General features: G+C 42.8%; 1 protein-coding gene across 1 annotated transcript; it reads right to left on the bottom strand.

The window, feature by feature from the left end:
* Positions 1–6601: 6601 nt before the first annotated feature.
* Positions 6602–19918, bottom strand: LOC122166977 (urea transporter 2-like). The gene is made up of 9 exons (XM_042831135.1): positions 19874–19918; positions 14137–14299; positions 13224–13413; positions 12731–12859; positions 11538–11730; positions 10351–10498; positions 9617–9751; positions 8692–8741; positions 6602–6778 (listed from the first exon to the last, which is right to left on the bottom strand). Exons 2-9 carry the CDS (start codon positions 14282–14284, stop codon positions 6602–6604), a joined length of 1170 nt encoding a protein of 389 aa, XP_042687069.1. The 5' UTR covers positions 14285–14299; positions 19874–19918.
* Positions 19919–20513: the final 595 nt, after the last annotated feature.

Raw genomic sequence — 20513 nt, 5'->3', positions numbered from 1 at the left:
GTGTGTAGCACATTCAATAGACATGACAATGTCTGCAGTACCAATGCAGAACATCACTAACAGGGTAGAAAGTCCCATGCTGTGCAGGGGAGTGAATTCCAGGATGGATTGCAGTGACAGTGCAGGAGGGGAACAGGGAGGTTGTTTTTATTCTCATCTGTCTGCAATTTCCCATTCTATTTCCTAGGAGCTGTATCCATTTTTGTTATATCTTTAAATACCCTGCTCTGTCTGTGTTTTATAAGGAGCTTATATGGAAATGGGTGTTAATGTGAGACTATTAGAATGACCACTTTGACAGGGAAGAAAGAATAAAGATTAAGGGGAGAGATTCCCATTTTTCTTCATTTGTTTTAGAATGAAAAGCAACCCATTGTTAGGAGACCATCAAAAGCTTTTCTATAGATCTGAAGTCTGTGCTATTGTGCTGTCTCACGCGTTGCTGTGTCTATGCATATTTAGTGCAGTATGATGCAATGAATGCTGCCTTCACCAGTCACAAGTGCTTAGAGCAATGTGGTCTGGAGTGGATATTTCTTCACAGAGTATCATGTCCTCTCCCACCAAAACTATATCCTATACAGTGTTTTATAGCTTCTTTGTGGCTGAAGAACTGGGACAATTTGCAACAGCTGCTGGAAAATTCCACTTGAAAAAATTCCTTCCTTTCCTTCCCAGCGCACAGTGCCAGGGGCACACTTTTCCTGGTGTTATTTTTTTAATCATACTAATGAACAAATCTAGACCTTAGCCTCCCACTGATCTCAGACTTACCCGATTAGACTGATGAGCAATCCAAGAATGATTAAAGTGTGAGTGTGTGGTGCTGTGCTCTGACAGTGATCCAAGCCTGGGTTTCCCATCTATTTCCAACCTATATATTATGGTGGTAAGCACGAGAAAGGAAAGCAGAGGTATTCATAGAATGTGTTCGTATTTAAAGTCCTAGATCTGCAATCACACACACATATGGTTTTATTTTACTCAAAAATATAATCTCATTAACCTCACTGGGCTTGAAAGGGGAAAATATTTCCCCTATGCTGCAAGTGCAACTGAGCTGTTTTCCTACATAGCGCTTTTGTTTGATTGCAGGGCTGATTTCGTTGCTCACTTGTATGCCTTGGAATGTGTGATGAGAAATTCTGATGAGTGATACCAATCTCTCTGCGCTTTGGGCCAACCTTCAAGCTGTGCTGCTCCTTGCTGTACTTTGAAATACAACCATTGTGTGCAGGATTTCATCCAGCCTCAGACTGGATCTCCTTGCCCCAGTAGCTGAGGCTCTTGCTGTAGAAAATAAAGCAACGTGAGCACCTCTGTCACATGTTTGCTCTTTCAGCTTTCCCTAATGAGTGAAAAGCATGCAGTGTTCTCACTGGCATCCTGCTTTGGTGATGCCCATGGGTGATATTTGCAGGCAGCAACCTAGATAGTTGCTCATATTCCTTTATATTTCTGCTCCTCTTTCTACCCCCAACTGAGTACTTCTGGAAAAGGGCAGGGATTCAAATGAAAACTGCAAATTTGTTTTACTTTGTGTTGAAATGCTACAGGAAGTTGGTCAGGAGGCTCAACCCCAGGTAGACAATTTAACCTTCAGAGCTCATTTGCAAGAGAAACAAATATCTGGACACACTGGCTGGTCTAGAACTTGCTGAGGAGCTGAGAGAGATTCATGCTACCAGCTGAGACGTGTTTGAGGGTATTTAGGGTGCGCTGGTGTGAAAGATTGGGGCTGTGCCAAGGTAATTGCTTTTTTGCCTGATTCTTTCTCATTTATCAGTGTTTTTCAAGTCTGTATTATTAACACAGAAAATGGGATCCAGTGCACCCTCAGCAAGTTTGCTGATGACATCAAGCTGAGTGGTGCAAGCGGCATAACAGAAAGAATGGATGGCACCCAGAGGGACCTGGGAAGGCTGGAGAAGTGAGTCCTGATGAGGCTCAATGAGGTCAAGAGAAGGGTGTTGCATTGGTTTGGGGCAATCCCATATATGTGTACAGACTGGGAGAAGAGCTCACTGAGAGCAGCCCAGTAGAGGAAGGCCTTGGGGTCATTGTGGACAAAAAAGCTGGACATGAGCCATCAGTGTGCACTTATAACCCAAAAGGCCAACAGCATCCTGGACTGCATCAGCTGAGGGGTAGGTGAAGCCCTGGTACTGCTGCTTGGAGCTGTGGGTGCCCATCCCTGGAGGTGCCCAAGGCTGTGGATGGGGACCTGGGCAGCTTGAGCTGGTGGATGGCAGCCAGCCCGTGGCAAGGAGTTGAGACAGGATGGGCTTTAAGATCTCAAGCTATGCTCTGATTTTATTATTTTCTTACTCCTTCTTGAGCAATTTTCATTTGTAAGCGTGGGATGATGCTTAGATCCATCTGCTCCTCTTAGAATAAGCAGAGTGAAGGTCTTGAAGCATCAGAGTCCTTTCATTTTGAGAATTTCCCCCTCTAATTCAAAACTTCCTCTAACGTGAACTGGTAACAAAAAGCGTCCTTCCCAGTTGAAGGCATTATTTCCATAGCAAGACAAGGAGAAAGCAGCAGAGAGAAGTTCATTTGCACCTAACAATTCCTAGCAGACATTGCGATAGTTACACTCTGAGAGGGGGGAAATATCTAAGCAGAGCTGCCCTGCTTCCTTGTGGCTGGCATTGTTCTTAGCAGGTGAGTTCTTCCTAGTTGTGGCCAAACTCCGTATGAATTATATCCTTCATGCTAAATGTCAAGATTCAAAAGATTAGGTAATTATCAGTACAATCACTCTCTATACTGGTTATACTTCCTGTACAGCATGGCAAAAACCGAAACTAAGCAAAACCCACAGCAATCCTGAAGGTTTCAGGTTGCCCAGAGGAGCTGTTGGGTGCACCATCCCTGGAGGTTCCCAAGGTCAGGTTGGAGGGGGCCCTGGGCAGCCTGATCTGGTGCAGGGCAACCAGCCCACTGTAGGGAGTGGGGCAGGGGGGCTGTAATGTCCCTTCTAACCTAAGCCATTCTGTGATACCATGGTTCTATGATTTGATAAAGGGGGTCTGCATTGTTGCACGACTCCAGATGTATACACTTAAAAAAGCTGGTTTTGGTCCTGACTCTGCAATCTGTTGTTGGGTTTGATCTTAAAATCACCTGGGCTGAATGTTTCCTCCTCCCATTTCGGCTTATCCAAGGCTGTAACCTCTTCACTACTACATTTGGGAGCTCCACTGACAAGAATCTGCCGCCCAGCATCCTGTGACTGCTCATCTGAAATTTTAATTCACCATTTCCCTACCCGGACCTTTGATAGCAAACCATGTGCAAGACTGTTGAGTAGGATTGAGTGGCTGCAGCCAGACCAGCGGGCAGCTGAACCCCAGCAGAAAATTCTGTGGGGCAGGAGACACGGGAATAATAAAAGGTAGAGACTGGGGTGACTGTTTGATGTGGGACTGCAAGGACTGGGGAGATTTATGACCATTAGACACAGAAGTAATGACAGTGGTGTAGGAAATGACAGTGAGGCTGTTTATTTGAGTGAGACTTTGGGGTGAAGTCTATTTCCCAAGGAGGTGTCCTTATTTTGAACTGGCTTATTTTTATAAATGTTTAATGCAATGTGATTTCTTTGCTGGCACAGGGAGGGAAGCACCAAAACTCCAGCCTAGCATACATGCTTCTTAGGATTCAGATATCTCCTTTATTGTATATGCCAAAAACAAGAATGCAAATAGCACACTTGAAAAATTTGTGAACTTTGAATAGCGTCTATTTGATGTAGGGAAAAAAAACAACATCAGCAGCAAACAGAGCTGTTCCGATAATGACATAAATTAGTTTTTTTTGGCAAGGACTGCTATAAATGATAATGGCAGAAGCATGATATGCATATTCCAACTGTTATACATGACATATTACCAAATAACTTACTTTGCACGGGGTAATGGGGAGACTGAATTCTCTGGGTAGGGCAGAATGAAGAATTAATGCTGAGTGATGTGCAAAGTCTTCCTAATGGCTGAGACGTGGCCTTCATCATTCGTTGTTTTTCTGTTCTGTGCATATGGTTTCTTTACAGTACTGCTGAAATGGCTCTGTTGCTCAGCAACAGCAAGCTGAAATAGCACCAGTCAGAGAAAATCTGCTGATTTACACTGGTCATAAAGTGTGTCTTGTTACCAGAGTGCAGATTTTGACAGAAGAGTGAAAGCCAGCCCTTGCCTCTGACCTTTTGTATTCACGGTACCAGCTGGGGAGATGTCAGTCCAGATAAAGAAAGCTAGCCTTTACCTGAGTTTTTGACAGATGGACTGGTGCATCCTCTGGGCGGAGCAAAACCTGCTCTGACACCAGTCTGGAGAGTCAGTGGCTTCTCTAGGATTGAGTTCTGACTTTCTGGGCTCAAGGAGGGCTTCAGCCCTGTCTGTAGGTCTGCAGGCACAAAACCATGCCTTTGGCATGCCTTAGACAGGAGCAGGCTTGGCTCTTGTGCATACTGAACGTTACTATTGCAGCCAAATGCCGTAAGTGTAATGAACAGAACTTAGAAGTTTCCTAAATATCTACACTCCTGCCCTGATTACAAAATTTTACTTCTCTACTTTTCTTAGCTATTTAGGTAATTTAAGAGAGAGCCTCACTTTGGAAACACAGAATCACAGGGTCTGGGAGGGATTCTCTGGAGATCATTGAGTCCAACTCCCTTCACTAATGCAGGTTTCCTGGACTAGATTGCACGAGGAACTATGCAGGTGGGTTTTGAATACCTCCAGGGAAGGAGATGGAAGCTCTATGGAAGAGCTTAGAGACAATAAATAGAGAGAAACTTATACCAAACTCAAATAAATGTTTGTTTTAAAAAAAAAGAATAACTCCACGTGGTATAATGCGGTTATTTACCAATTAAAATACAGTAAATAACACATTTTACAAGCAATCTCCGGGATGTCAATCATACAGAAAAACTGTCAAATACATGAAAACGCAAAGGTTCATCAGAAAATGCTGCCAACAATTCATCCCAAATGCTTCTCTCTTGGGTCTTTTTGGTGCTCATAAAAAGGTGGTTTTTTTGTTTTTTGTTTTTTTGTTTTTTGTTTTTGTTTTTGTTTTTGTTTTTTTTCCCAAGCTCAAAAATCAGCAGTATGAATTGTAAGCTACTTTTCTTTTATCTCTGCCTCAACAGGAAGAGGAGTGACATTATGATCAGTGGTTGACAACTCTGCCTTTGTCAGGGGAGTTGGATCCAGGTGAACTTTAAGGTCCCTTCCAACCCAAAGCATTCTATGATTCTATAATTGAAGTGCATAGGCTAATGCCAACTGAATGACCTAAGCATAGAGGAAAATATCTGTGGTGAAAATGTCAGTATCTGGCCCGTATTCTCTAACTGGTATCTTTGCTACCAATTATTGCCACAGATCTATGTTCAGTATTAGCTGTGCATCTCTTGGAGGTCTGATTAATCAATCCCATTATGAATGATCCGGTGTGCTGGTAGAAGTTACTATGTCGGGTAACTCCCATTGCCTTTTATAAAGGCCTTGAGGTAAAACTGAATGCTCATATTCCCCTAACTGCTTTGCATGACATCATTACTTGAAGTTGATTACATCAATTCAGAGGCTGAGAAAATCAGGTCAAGTTAGTTCTGCTTGTTGGTTGGGCTAAACAGAGCTATTCATTTTTCATAGAGAAGAGGTAGCAGTGGCTTTGCTGCTGTCCCCTCCTTTGCTAACCCATAACCAAGTTTGAGTATTAAGTGAAATGCTGATATAAACATAAAATCATCACACTTATTGTTATAGAAAAACGTTCTTTTTACTGGCATCTACATTCTTGGCCTTGAATTTTCTGTGCAACAGGGTAGGATTGAAACAATTTTTTTCATGAACTGTTGTAATCTAGTACAAACTAGAACACCTCAAATCTGGGGCTTATAGGCAATTCCTTCTTTCTCCTTATTTTGACTTTCATTACAAGACTTGCAAGTATTAGCAAAGCTGCTTGCAATTCATCTGTGTCCATCACATGTGTGATGGTTATTAATTCACAGCTTTCTCCACTGGGCTTGAAGATAGTCCAGGAAGATTTCTTCATTTCCTATTTCCTACTTAGCAAATGGTACTCTTTGTTCCAGTTCTCTGCCACTATGAAGCTCTCTAAGGTGAATCCTATTGCTGTAGTAAGCTGGTCTTTAAGCCTTTAAATAGTACTCCTAATAAAGAGCTGAGATATGCTCTGCTCTTCGTAACTTTACATCTGATTAGAGTGACTCAGATTTCAAATAGAATTTTCTTTGCCACCTCTGAGTCATTTCCCCACTTTTTAAAACTCAAGTGTCTTTCCAGGCATATGTGCTTCTAAACTGTGACAGGTTGGTCTTATGAAAATCCTTCCAGCACAGCAATTTTCTATCTAATCAGGACAGAACAAAAAATTGTGATGGAAAAAGTCTCCCTGTTCAAAGATGATGGGGCTTTTGGGGTTTTTGGTCTTTTTTTTTACTTTAGAGCACATATTTATTTATTTATTTATTTATTTATTTATTTATTTATTCTTTTTAGGAGGGAACCTTGTGCTCCTGCCTTACAATCTGTGAGGGATGTCTCTTATTTCATCTTCATACGTCACAGCAAGACATGTGATGTTTCTTCATCTTCAGATAATATGCTCGATTGGCTTCTGGATAGGTGACTTTGGAGAGCGGAAGCTTGTAGATGGCTGAGTGGTTTGTGGTCATTAACAGAAAGGTCAGCGCGGATAAACAGAAAGACCAGGTTCCTGGTGGCACCCCGAACTGCACAGAAAAACACAAAACACATATTTTACTGTCTGTTTGTCTTTCATTTGGCCTCTCTGTCACAGGAATAAGTTGGAATAAATTTTTTCAAGGAAATCTTGGCTTGGCTTTATACGGAAGATCTCTGTGGCAATATAGACTTTCTGTATGAGATTTTGATGTTGTTCACTGGCCTTTAGCATCTATTAGCTTTGGTGAGAAGGATGATTTCTCTGTGCACCTGCAGAGACTATGGATGGACCTAAGATAGGACCTAAGACTTTGGCTTCATCAGGGGAAGATCATGCCCATCCAATCAGGTGGCCTTCTACGGTAGAGTGACAGCATGGACAAGGGAAAGGTGACTTTCCCAGGTCATTTACCTGGACTTGAGCAAGGCCTTTGACATGGTCCCCCACCACATCCTTATCTCCAAATTGGTGAAGTGTGGATTTGATGGGTGGATCACTCGACAGATAAGAAACTGGTTGAAAGGCCGCAGACAGAGGGTGGTCATCAATGGCCTTGTGTCCAGGTGGAGGCTTGGAGCCGGTAAGGCTCTGTCTTGGGACTGGTGCTCTTTGACATCTTTAGCAGTGACATCGATGACGGAATTGGGTGCACCCTCAGCAAGTTTGATGACAACACCAAGCTGAGTGGTATGGTTGACACGGTGGAAGGAAGGGATGCCATTCAGAGGGACCTCAACAGGCTGGAAAGGTGGGCACAGGTGAACCTGATGAGGTTCAACACAGCACAGTGCAAGGTTTTGCACTTGGGCCGGTGGAATCCCAGGCATCCATGCAGACTGGAAGGAGTGGTCCTTGAGAGCAGCCCTGCAGAGAAGGACCTGGGGGTCCTGATAGATGAAAAGCTGAACATGAGCCAGCAGTGTGCTCTTGCAGCTCGGAAAGCAAATGGCATCCAGGGCTCCATCAGCAGAGGGGTGGCCAGCAGGGACAGGGAGGTGATTGTCCCCCTCTGCTCTGCTCCTGTGAGGCCCCATCTGCAGTGCTGTGTCCAGGTCTGGAGCCCCCAGTACAAGAAGGACAGGGAAGCTGTTGGAGAGGGTCCAGAGGAGCCACAGAGATGATCAGGGGACTGGAGCACCTCCCCTACGAGGACAAGCTGAGGGAGCTGGGTTTTTTCAGCCTGGAGAAAAGAAGGCTGCAGGGTGACCTTATGGCAGCCTTTCAGTGCCTATAGGGAGCCTGCAAACAGGAGGGGAGTCAGCTCTTGGAAAGGGTAGATAACTGCAGGACAAGGGGAAATGGTTTGAAATTGAGGGAGTGAAGATTGAGGTTGGATGTCAGGGGGAAGTTCTTTGCTATGAGAGTGGTGAGGTGCTGGATCAGGTGCCCAGAGAGGCTGTGGATGCCCCGTCCATCCCTGGAGGTGTTCAAGGCCAGGTTGGATGGGGCCCTGGGCAGCCTGGTCTGCTATTAAATGGGGGAGGTTGGTATTAAATTGGTGGAGGTTGGTGGCCCTGCTTGTGGCAGGGGGGTTGGAACTTCATGATCCTTGAGGTCCCTTCCAACCCTGGCCATTCTGTGATTCTGTGAAGATAGGAGTGCACACAGAAACGTTCATTTACCTTAACTTTGTGCTGTTCTCCTGACTGACTTTTTGTACTTGGTCAAAGGAACTAAACTGAATTTAAGGTTTTTTTACACACGTGGGCAAACCTTTTCTCAACTACTTCAGGCAGAAAGTATGGCCTGTGGAAGATCATACAAGCTTCTAGGAAGAAAAATGGTAAATTTAAGTGGGAACACCATGCCCTGGATAGCCCATGATTCCTCATTCAGATCTGTTCTGCCTTCGGCTGAATTGCTTTTTGGATCTTCATGTTTCAACTTAGAAATCAGGAAAATTTAGTATGTGTTTAAACCTGTTTTTGGAAACGAAACCTTAGCTAATAAACTACTTACCACAGACAACATATTCGTCATTGTCGCTCCCAGATAGGCACTGAAGAGTGCTGTGAGAAAAAAAGATAATTTCAGGTGAGTTTGGTTGCTCATAGCATGGAGGAGACCAGCAGGAAGAAACATCTCTCACGCTGCCTTGGGTAGCTCAACCAGTGCTTATGAAAATGGCTGGGAAGCCCTCTCTTAAAAATCTTTCCTTTGCAGCATGCCCTCCAACCTCCTGTGGAAAGGGCAAAACAAAGAAGACGTGGAGTGATAAAAAGTGTGAATATGGAAATAGAATCTTCTGAAACATGCACTGACATGGAAATAGGTTGATGGATGGAGTTAAATGGGAAAATAACCCTTCCATTTCTCCTGCCTCTAGGGCTAGAAGGTGGGTCAATGAGATACAAAGCTAAATCTTTTTTATATGCACACTGAATGAGCAATAGTTTAACTCCCAGCTCACTGTGATATTGAAATTTCATACTGAATTGCCTTATAAATAATTCTTCAATCATTCTGTGTTGCTTAGCTCATGCCTCTGGTATCCATTTCAGTAGACTGGGAAAATTATGCTGCCTAATTCCAGATGCAGACTGATCTTGAGCTCCAGTTTTCTTAGTGTACATAATTAGTCTCAAAATGAAGCATCTGATTTCAAAGATGTTAGTTAATCTACTGATTGCTTCTTTTGTTTTGAACACAGCTCTTAGCTGCAAGTCAACACACTGTTTTTATCTTGTCAGGGTGCATTAGAGCAACAGCTCTAACATCCACCTCCACCGTCTGTCTGTCTAGCCCATGTCTGTCCAAAAGTGGCTATGAGAGGCTATCCACCTCTATCCATAGAGGTGGATACTAGTCCACCTCTAGTATCAGTGCATCTTGTCTTGTTTCAAAAGGAAGTCATGTTAGTAATGAAAATCCATAGGGTACATACCACAGGCAATTGCCAGCAAATGTGTCTGCCAGGTGAATGCGTAGAACATGCCCCCAATGGCAATGCATGAGAGGGAGCTGTTGTAGCTCCATAAACCAGAGTAGATCGTGCTAAAAGGTGTTGCTAAGCTCAGTGCTGCAAAAAAAAAAAAAAAAAAAAGTCAAAAATATATCATTTCTTAGCCAAACAGCTGAGAAATAGCCCAAACTCTGTTTTTGGGAGCTCAAGCCTGCATGTCTATGCTGAATTCTGGTTTGCTGCCATGTTGTGACAGTCCAAGACTAAAGACACTTCAGACTAATGTACTCGCTGTGGATTTTCCCTGGTACTGCTGAGCTGAATTTGGCCTTACAGCTGCAGCAACGGATATATTAGTCAGCGAGTGCACATTTAAACTCTGAACGAGTCCCTAAGGCCTGCACAGTCAGACTTGTGGCAATGACTTTTATTAAGCTGCTCCTAAAAAAATCAGGATATATCCAGAAATGAAGTATTTCAGGATAGAAAGCCATTTCAGCCAAAAGTGCATTACTTTCTTCTGAAGATTTCCACCATCGTAAAATGGGGTAAGAGAATGTGGAAGTCAATCAAAAGAATTCTTAAAACAGAAGAGTTCGTTTTTTTTCAAGCAATATTTCTCCAGTGGAAAACACATTTGCAACTATAAATGTTCCAGCAACTCTTCTTCCTCTTTTATTCTCTGTATATACCTGTGGATCAAATAAAGTCCTTACCTGCCAACATCCCCACTGCTGATCCGATTGCTGCATGCAGGCAGATGAGTGGAGATGAGATAAATAGAGCAAGCAGGAAAATCCCCCCAGTCCAGGGATTATCACAGCCATAAACCTGGCCCACCCCAATTGGAATGGATTGCAGCAGCTGAGTGAATGAAAGAGAAAAAAAAGACATTTTTTTTTTTCTTAATCCTCTTTGTTGCTTTGTTTTCCAAAAAAAAAAAAAAAAAAAACAAACAACCACCAAAAAACCAACAAAATCAAGCCAAACCTAGTTTAGATGGTCGCTTTCAACCTAGTTTGGCTGAATGGTAGAAATTCTGTTTGTTTCAGGAGGTTTTATGAAAATGGTGGCTTGGATGGGAAGAAAATGATGGACCATTCCCAAAGGAGTGGATGTTCCCCTGCTTTGGACAGGAGAGAAGAACCCAGATTGGCTGCAGGTATAGAGATGGTTTAGAGAAAATTTCCTTCAAACTGCTCTGTTCCATCAGCTTGGAATGGTTCATTTATAGTTACCCATAAAATTATGTGTCACGGTAAAGGTTCTTTTGGAAATGCAACCTGTGTGGTTTGCTATTTAGTGCCAATTAACTTCCTTAATCACTCCCTGGGAACCCCTTAAAATAGACCACTGAGCCTTAGGGGAAAGTGCTAACTCTTCTGTCTGCTGTTTACTGTGCTATGCAGCAGAATAAAATGCTTCTTTGGAAAGGTCCCACTTGATTATTAACTAAAAAAAGTTTGTAACATTTCTGTCTTAGTAATATCTGCTTTATCATGCCTTCTCAGAAAGACTGCTTTCTGATGCATTTTTACAAGTACTCTGAGTGGAAAGCAAAAAATGACTTGTGAGTTAACTGAGCCTTAGCATAGCCTTTGCTATGAGGTGGTCATCAGTATCTGCACAGTAATGGATAAATATGTTGCAGACAGCCTTTGAAGACTGTACTATAAATATTTAGATTCAACTGCAAAGAAATGATACTATATCCCCCAAAATTCTCTTCTTGTTTTCAGGATATCAGAAATCTCAGTTCCTGGAGTAAAGCCTTATGTATTGGATAAGACCTATTTTGTAAGTGCAGTGTAAATGTATTGCCAGGCCTTATTATGGTGATGTAAAGGGGGATAAGATGGTTCCATAATGCTTTTAATGGAGAAAGCTGTTTAGGGCATTCTACCATTGACATGTCAGCGTCTGTCCAGGTGATGTTTGGTGTTGTTGTTGCAGGCTGAATGACGGTTGTAGGGAAGAAGAGGTTATGGGGTCCTGATGCAGCCAGATAGAGGGTCAAGGCCAAGTTGAAAGGCAAGGTGAAAACAGGCAGATCCCACTTAGAGAAGACTGAACCTAAAGCGCTGGTGAAAACAGGGCTGAAAGAAGAACAAAATGGTCTCACTAGGAGATCAGCAAATGCTCTGCCTTCCACAGGTCACTTAGCAATGTATAGATTCCTGCTGTGCTATGCAATATGGTACGTGGTGAATTTGGTGAACCTGAGGGGACTAGGGTCCTCTGGTCCTCCACTGGTGTGGAGTTATTCCCCAGATCAATAGCTGTGCTTAGTTTTTTATTTCATTTTTATTTTCTGAAATACCTGATATGGATTCTGTAGAGGGTACTAATGCCAGGTCTAACTGACCTGGAAAGAAGGCTGTGTGCCTTTGTTCAACCTTAGGGATTGGGTCCATCAGAAGGCAGATATCAAAGGCATACTTATTAAGGTGAGTATAACACTACATAAACTTCTGGCAGATGGATAATATATGGGATCTAGAAATCTCCAACTAGATATCTGGGGACCAAAGACCAGCTTTCAATATTTTCATTATCCAAACACCTGGCAGGCTACGGTGCCACATATATCAGTAAAGTATTATTAGCTCTTTGTTTCCATAAGCATCAAACATCATATCTTGTGACTACTGAGCAGCCTTTGTGCCTGGTGAGGTAAATTTTCACGGCACTTTTACACAGCAACTTAAACAGATGAAATGCTTGTGGTTGATGATGGCAGGGAATCACAGAATCATGGAATCATAGGATGGCCTGGGTTGAAAGGGACCACAACGATCATCTAATTTCACCTGAGACAAGAATGAACTGATGCATCACATGGCTAACGTTTAGGGCACTGAATTACATAGGACCTGCCATCAATTTTCCTTTTGCTCGTTCTGTTTATTTATGATTATGGGAGTACTACACCTGTTTAAAAGTATAAATTGTAATCCAAGATTTAGAAGCACATACATGCCAGTTATGTTTCTTTTCCATTGTAGAGTGCATAGCACATAAAGACACAATGGCTCAACCGTTCCTTCAGTTAGGAAACCCTAGGGCTGGAGTAAGAAGCAGAGATGTCTCACTTACCATGTCACTGACACCAGTGCCACCGGCAGTAGAAGCCACCAATGGTAATCTCCCTTAGCAGAGAAGACTGCTATGAGCAATCCCACCAAGACCCCATTATAGCCATACAAGCCTGCTGCTATGGCCGATCTGAAGAGAAAAAAAACCAAAACAACAAACAACTGTCTTGAAATCTTTTCCCTGCAGGTGCTTCACCTGCATCATCCCTTCCTATCCCATATAACCAAGACTCTCTGATGCTGACCTGCCAAGGCTTGTGTACTGACCTTCAGTTTCACACACCTGAGCACACACTTGAATCCTTTAAGCACACCCTACTCTTCCCATAGTTCTTATTCAGTGTCCTCGCAGACCAGTTGTAGCTGGTGTTGTTGAGAAGATCAGTGTAGCCCTAACAGTTTCAACTAAGGATAGGTGCTCCTTTCATCCACAATTCTTATTTCACACGTATGCGAAAGTCTAATACAGTTTGACACATACGTGATAGTCTTACCTGTCTTGACCCAGAATAAGTGCTGTTAAGGTTGAGACAACTGTTCCTAAGCAGCCTGTGAGTGTCCACCATGGGTTCTGCACCAGGAAACCAGCGACTACGATCAGACCACTGAGGGGATTATTGACAAACATCACCTGGGAGATCCCACGCAGCACCCAGTCAACAAACTGGATCATGATGGGCTTATCTGGAAGAGATCAAATTAAGTAATACGAATAACTAAAAGCACAAGGGTGAGACTGATTTGGGATAGGTTATTTATTTTTAAACTCGTAAACAGTTTTGGCAGAGTGACTTTGGCAGCATGACCAAAGCAATGAATCAAAAAGACTCTAAAACCTGACTGAGAATGATTATGGTCTGTATTGAAGTCTTGCATCTGGAAAGCTGAGACGAGCAGAGTGGTTGCCAGAGTCCCGTGCTGAAGAGTATCCTGGACCAGTTTCACATACACTGGCTAATTTATGAGGCCTGTGCCTCAGATGGCAAATTGTACGTGTAGCCAATTGCTGATTTATTATGGGGACCAAAGACACTTACCTATGTGTAATTTGGCTTCACAGTGGCGTTAGGCTTGATAGAAATGGATCAGCTGGTAGGGAAGGGAATATTCTGAAGAATGGCAGGGCACAGAATAACCATCCTAGTCTGCGTTCTTTGGGACTACATTCATTTTGTCCGTGGCATGTCAGGAGGTAAATGTCACCTCAGCCATCCTCAAGATTTAAGCAGCAGATGTGGCTCTCTGCACAAAGCTGCATTTTTCCCATAGCACAGAAATAATTCAGGGCAGATATCATTTCTGTTCTGCTCCAGCTTGAATCCTGTTACTGAGAAGTTAGTTATTACTCTTTTAATATAATTCTTCTTTGGACTCCCCCAATTAGTTATGGTGAAATAATAGCTTTACCTTTCAGCCAGGCACCAAATTCCTTCATGTCTCCTGTGATGTACCCAACAGCTCTGCAGACTCTCTTTCCGCCTTTACTTAACTGACTTTGCTTCTTTGGCTTTCTTTCCCCCCTGGTTTCTATCTTGACATCAACGCTGTTTTCCATGGTGAGGATCTGAGCCTTTGGTAGAATCCAAGGAAAAACAAATAACATGCAATTCATTGCAATGACTCTTACTGGTGTCTGCTTGTCCTTTTTTCTACATGTTATTTCTCAAATAGAATCATAGAATCATCATAGAATCATAGAATGGCTTGGGCTGGAAGGAACCTCAAGGATCACCAAGCTCCAACCTCCCTGCTGCATTCAGGGCCAACAGCCTCCCTATTTAATACCAGACCAGGCTGCCCAGAGCCTCATCCAACCTGGCCTTGAACACCTCCTGGGACAGGGCATCCACAACCTCTCTGGACAGCTGTTCCAGCACCTCACCATTGTCCTGGCAAAGAAATGTTTTTTTTTTTTCTGGAGCTGAAAGAGGAAAATCCTTTGTCTGAACACCTGATTCCCAGGTTTCCTTGAGCATGGTTTCTCTCTTCATGCTCACTTGGGACTTTCCAGGCATTCATACAGCCATGGATTTGAACACTCAAAGGAACCACTGCCATTATGTCAGTGTTATTTCACCTGATCTTAACACCCTGATCAACTGTATTACTTTTTTTTTTTTTTTCAGGAATCAAGCAGTTCTAATTTAAAAGGTGACTAAGCAGAGCAAGGTGGCATTAACAGACACTGGCTTTACACAAGTTGAAGTTCACCTCAAAACCCAACTTGTTAAGAGTTTCTATCACACTTAAGAAACTGCTTCAATTATTCCATACACCTCACACAGCTCTAGACAACTTCATTCAGTCACATGGCTCAGAGGATTGCACCTAACTGTAAAAGCTGCTTATAAAAAATGCCTCATAGCTGATTTGTTACTTTTTTTAAGGGCCAGTTCTCAACATGAACTCAGCAAGTTAAAAGCATCCAAACCTTGCCCTGGAGTTTGCTCAGTTTTTTGAGGAGGAAAAGAACTAATTGTTGGTCGTTGTTTAGACAAAGAAGATAAAGACCATAGAACCATAGGAACATAGGACCATAGAATCATAGGACCACAGAATGACCTGGGTTGAAAAGGACCACAATGCTCATCCAGTTCCAACCCCCCTGCTATGTGCAGGGTCACCAACCAGCAGACCAGGCTGCCCAGAGCCACATCCAGCCTGGTCTTGAATACCTCCAGGCAGGGATGGGGCATCCACAGCCTCCTTGGGCAACCTGTTTCAGTGCCTCACCACTCTCTGAACGATGAGATGAGATAGAATGTTGAATAAATATAGAAACAGAGATGCCTTGGTTCTCCCCAGTGAGTGCAAGAAGTAAAGAACTTTGGCTGTGAGTTAGTAGTTTCAGTAAGGTGATAGATGCACTTAAGTATCGCAGTTGGTGCTCAACTTGCTCAACTTGCATCTTTAGTAAAAGCCTTCTTGGCAGCTGGAGAAAATTCAGAAATAGGGGTATTTCAGTAATAGTATTCAGAAATAGGGGTGTATTTCAGAAATAGGGGTGTATTTCAGAAATAGGGGTGAAAAACAATTAAAGCAGCCTCCTTCCTGGGCATTATGCTTGCAGATGGGTGGAGGATGTACATCCTGGTCAGTTCCCTGTTACTGCAGATATTATACATAACAATGAGCATTTTATGTCTTTGGGAAATTCACAACTAATTCAAGGATAAGACCAACATGAAACTAGCTGAAGGCAGGACCAGTATGTAGAAGAATGTGGAATCTGCCTTTGGGTAGGACACAAGGGCAAGGAGCTTAGCTTGAGGAGGGAAAAATGAAAAAGATGAGAGCATTGTTAGGGACAATGTCTCAGTGCTGGAGGGCTTTTTCCTGGCTCAGTTATAATTCATTACTTTGATTCATTAACCTTCGCTTTTACCATATTTTATTCTGAAATAATGGAATAAGTGAATTGGATGCACTTTCACTTAAATCAAAATTTCCAGCCAAGATAAATGCTCTTCATTTGGTGAAAGTGCATTTACATTTTCAATTTAAAGAGTCTTTCTCCCTAGGTTACTTAGGCTCTCTCTGACACTAACTTGTAAAACCACACGCTGTTGCTATTGTACTTTCAAAGAGATGCTCTGTGTCCATGTTTCCCTGTATCCTGAGTAGATACTTTTATTGAGAAGGTGCAGAGATATGGAGATGCTCTCCCATGTGGAGTGAAAAGTGCTGGAGCCACTTTCTGGTCCACTTGAACAGTGGAATTCTGTAGTGAGTGTCTGAATGGAGCTTTATTTCTTTCTCATTTTTACCCTGCAGTATGTAATAACTGCATACTCCAAGCCCATTTATTTTAGATTGGATATAAGAAGATTTACAGTAAGGGTGGAGAGGCAGTGGCACAGATTGTCCAGAGGTGTGGTGGATGCTGGAGACGTTCAAGGTCAGGCTGAGCACCTGACGGAAGCACCTGTGGGTGCTCTGCAGCAGGAAGTTAGATTAGATGGCCCTTATGGACCCCTTCCAACTCAAACTATAAGTTTGGTTGTGATATGTGCTGCGCAGCTTGCACAAACTTTGGAAGGCAGCACTGCACAGTGCAAGCCTAATCTTGGAGAATTACCCAATACCCGCGTTGCACCAGGGTAAGTTTAGGTTGGATATCAGGAAACGCTTTACAGAAAGAGTTGTTAAGCAGTGGAATGGGCTCCCCAGGGAGGTGGTTCAGTCAGCATCCCTGGATGTGTTTAAAAACTGTTTAGGTATGGTGCTCAGGGACATGATTTAGCAGAAGGTTGTTAGAGTTAGGGTAGCATAGTTGGATTGTGTTGGACTTGATGATCTTTAAGGTCTTTTCTAACCCGAGAAATTCTATAAATTCATTTGCTCTGGATTTTAATGGACTGAAATGAAGTCAGCTCAGTGAACTGGCATGGCAAAAAGGGCAGATGAGCCACTTCCATTATTCTGGTCTGAATTTCATCTCTGATGAAGGCTGTGTCAAAACATTGCATATCTGTTCTTCCAGAATATTTTAAATGAGAATGCTTTGGAGGTGATCATGGGCATCACCTGGTCAAATTCATGTCATTTTTTCCCTGCTTGTCAAGTGATGTGTCTCCCAAGGTGAGCTGCTGGAGGGACATCACATGGACATCAGTCCAACTTTTCTATTACACAACACATGCTACAGTGGAAGGGTGTAATTATGAAACACCCCAGCACTTGCAGAGCAGCCTGGTGGTTAAACCAGACACACACTTTGGGTTTTTGTGACACAGTGGAGGTCCATACCCAGTTCTGTTGCTGGCAACCTGAACCACACCCCGGAAGCTGCATGGTGGTTTCCTCCTGTGTAGTGGTTCAGCTGCCACTGACTGTGGTGATAGGTATTTCTGTCCCTTGGAAATTCTTTCCTGTCCAGAAACCCACAGTATGGAGGACATAGCTACTCAGTCATCCTGAAAAAGTATGAAGTACCAGTAAGCCACTTGGAAAATGGCAGCAGTGGAGGTAGAAGAGAACCTGTGGGTCTCTTCAAACAGCTTGTGAAATTATGAGACGTGGTGGTGGCTGCTCTGCACGCTCATCCTAAGGGTCTGTGAGCACATTATCCTGCCATACAGAATAGGTAATGGCAGCTCTTTAAGAAAGGATAGAGGACAAATGGCACCTCATCCCAGAGTAATAGAGATGTTCAGAGAATTTCAGGACAGAGATGTCTGAATTTTAATTTAAGGTGAAAAGTGTCCCTGCTGATGGGGATTGCGAGAAGGCTGCTCTACTGCAGGCCTTCTGAACAGCCATTCAAGTGGAGTTAATGTGTCACTTTCAGTCAAAGCACTCTTTTTCCTAGGGCATAAAGAAGGAAAATTGAAATAATTCTGAAAGTGCTATTCTATAGGTACAGAGTACTTGATTTTTTTTTTTTTTTAAATTTTTTTTGTAATTGCTTTTTTTAATTCCTTAAATCCATTTGTCTGTGGTACGTAAAACGCAGTGTTGGTGTGCAACACAAGTACTGATTTGTGGTCTGCTGTCAGCACAGAGTAACAATCAAAAGCTTTTTTTCCCCATAGTGTACTGTGCCAGAAAGCTGGCTTTGGGGCACTGCTGCTTTCCTACAATGATTACAGATTTTTTCTGCCTCCCCTTGCCTGGAGGTCTTTGTGCTGCCAGGTACAGATCTCACTGACGTCCTCACTGAGGATGTATATGTAAGCAAGAGTGAGAGTTCTGCAGCTAGAAGTATCCAAATACTTTTGTATCAGCTGTTAAAGAAGAGCAGAAAAGTAAGATGTTTCTGTTGCACGAAAGTGAAATTATCACAGAGGCAGGAAGCCAACATATCAGCTTTCTTTGTCATCTTTCCAGAGTTAATAAATGTCCCGCAGCAAAACCCTGATGTTACACAACCTCATGTCTCCCTAAATCAATTTCTCTTCCACTTATGTACATTTTGACCACGCCATGCCGTACCTATGGCATCTCAACAATGCCTCATTAAAGCTTCAGCAGAGCAGACTCCATGCTGCTTGCTCTCCTACAACATCTGGCCTGCAAGAAGGTATTCATTCACTTGCTAAAATTAAGGCAAGCCCTGGCATACAGTCATTATGTACATACACAGTAATAGCAGTGCTGTGCTTGCAGCTGGGAAAAGAAAAGGGCTTTTATATGATTAATTGTTCAGTACTCATAGGTGATAATTATTCCCATCTTGGTGTCTGTGTTGCTTGGTGTTGTCTTTTACCTCTGAAAATGCAGCAAAGTTACATAGGACTTCCTCTTCTTTCTCAATTTTTCCCTTTCCCTGACAGAATTTTGCTACAAAATCAAAGGGATAGAAAGTACTGCTGGTATTTGTTTGCCCAAGGAATTGCTGCCACACAATTACAGCCATTGTATCTTGCATTCTCCACATTGTTGCTGTGAAGTGTGCAGGCAGCCAGCTCAGTGTGGCAGCAAGTTTTTAGAGGAATTCCTGCATCCAAGCACAATAGGAGGAAAGGGCCAGATCCTCAGCAATCCAGATTCTTACATGAACTCTATAATGTTAACAGGGTTTTAGTAAAGCTGCTAAGTGCTGTGTTACATATATGCGAACACATGCATTCATGAGCATACAGCCCATAACAGAGAGATTATAATGCACTTGACCCTGACTGAAAAAAAAATTAGCTCAGTTTTCCCCACAGACCATAGATTGCAAAGCATTTGTTCAAAAGGAAGCTCATCCCTCAGATTCAAATACTCATTAAGCCCATTCCCAATTCAATTTTCAGAGATCTGTCTCTGGGACAGAGAAATCCAGAGATGCTATCACATTAACCACGTACTATTACTATCTGGGCATTTTTCATTTTGTAGAAGAGAAAGGCAGTGAAAGGAGGTGTTAAAGAGTCCCAGCTTTTTTTTTTTTTTTTTCCTCTTCCTCAATGTTCAACCAACTGTGCTAAGAAGTCCTAATAAATCCTCAGCCTGTTAGAAAATTGTCAATAATTGAAATTCCTGTGACATTCCCTAATCTCCATGTCTCTCTTGAGCCTCTGCTGCTCTCATTGAGGACTTTTAAAAGTTCTTTGTTTCATGTTTTGGGGAGGAAGACCTGGGTAAGTTGGTCACTAAACCATTAACAGGGTGCATCTTTTTGGCTGTGCATTAAAAGGAAGGAACAACGTGCTCTTACCTTTTGGATGACCTCAGGGACAGCTGTCTCTTTGCTGGCTACTAAGGAAAGCAGGGCTAAGAGTGGAGAAAAGAAAATGCCCCACCAGTTTATATAGGCTAGCATGGCTCCTGTTCTGATATTACTAATTAGTTGGTCTCTCCTCCCACTTTGTGAGCTCCAAACAAACGTCAAGAAGGTTCCCTCTTGAATTCCCCACCTTTCCTCTTGTTCTGTCCTTGGTCTCTTGCCAAAAGCCTCTCCAAATGTCGTCTTCCCTGCTGCTTTTTTTTGTTGTTTTTGAACTAAGTCTCCTTTAACTCTGTCCTTTCTCCTCCAAAATTAAGAAGGACTCCAAACTTCCAAGCAGACTCTAAGTATACCTACACCGGACCTCTCCACTGATAATCTCTGTTACCCAGGACCTCTCAGCTTATTTCTATCCTCCCCTCCTTCCCAAAACGTTGCTTTTATGGTGGTGAGGAAACTCGATTGCAGATGTGTTGATGTTCCTGCTGTGAAGGTTTTAGAGCTACCACAATAACATGCAGCCTGCTGGATTCAGCTATTTCTGGGCAGTTTTTGGAGCCACTATTCTGTTAACATACTGGAATGGAAGACTTGGTTCCACTGTCCAATTTTTCTTTTTTTTTTTTTTTTT

Source organism: Centrocercus urophasianus, unplaced genomic scaffold (genome assembly GCF_019232065.1).
Source record: "Centrocercus urophasianus isolate 14NV4802_14NV808 unplaced genomic scaffold, USGS_Curo_1.0 seq_35, whole genome shotgun sequence".
Lineage (NCBI taxonomy): Eukaryota > Metazoa > Chordata > Aves > Galliformes > Phasianidae > Centrocercus > Centrocercus urophasianus.
Note: the sequence above shows the minus strand (reverse complement) of the source record. Positions and strands in the feature narration are given on the sequence as shown.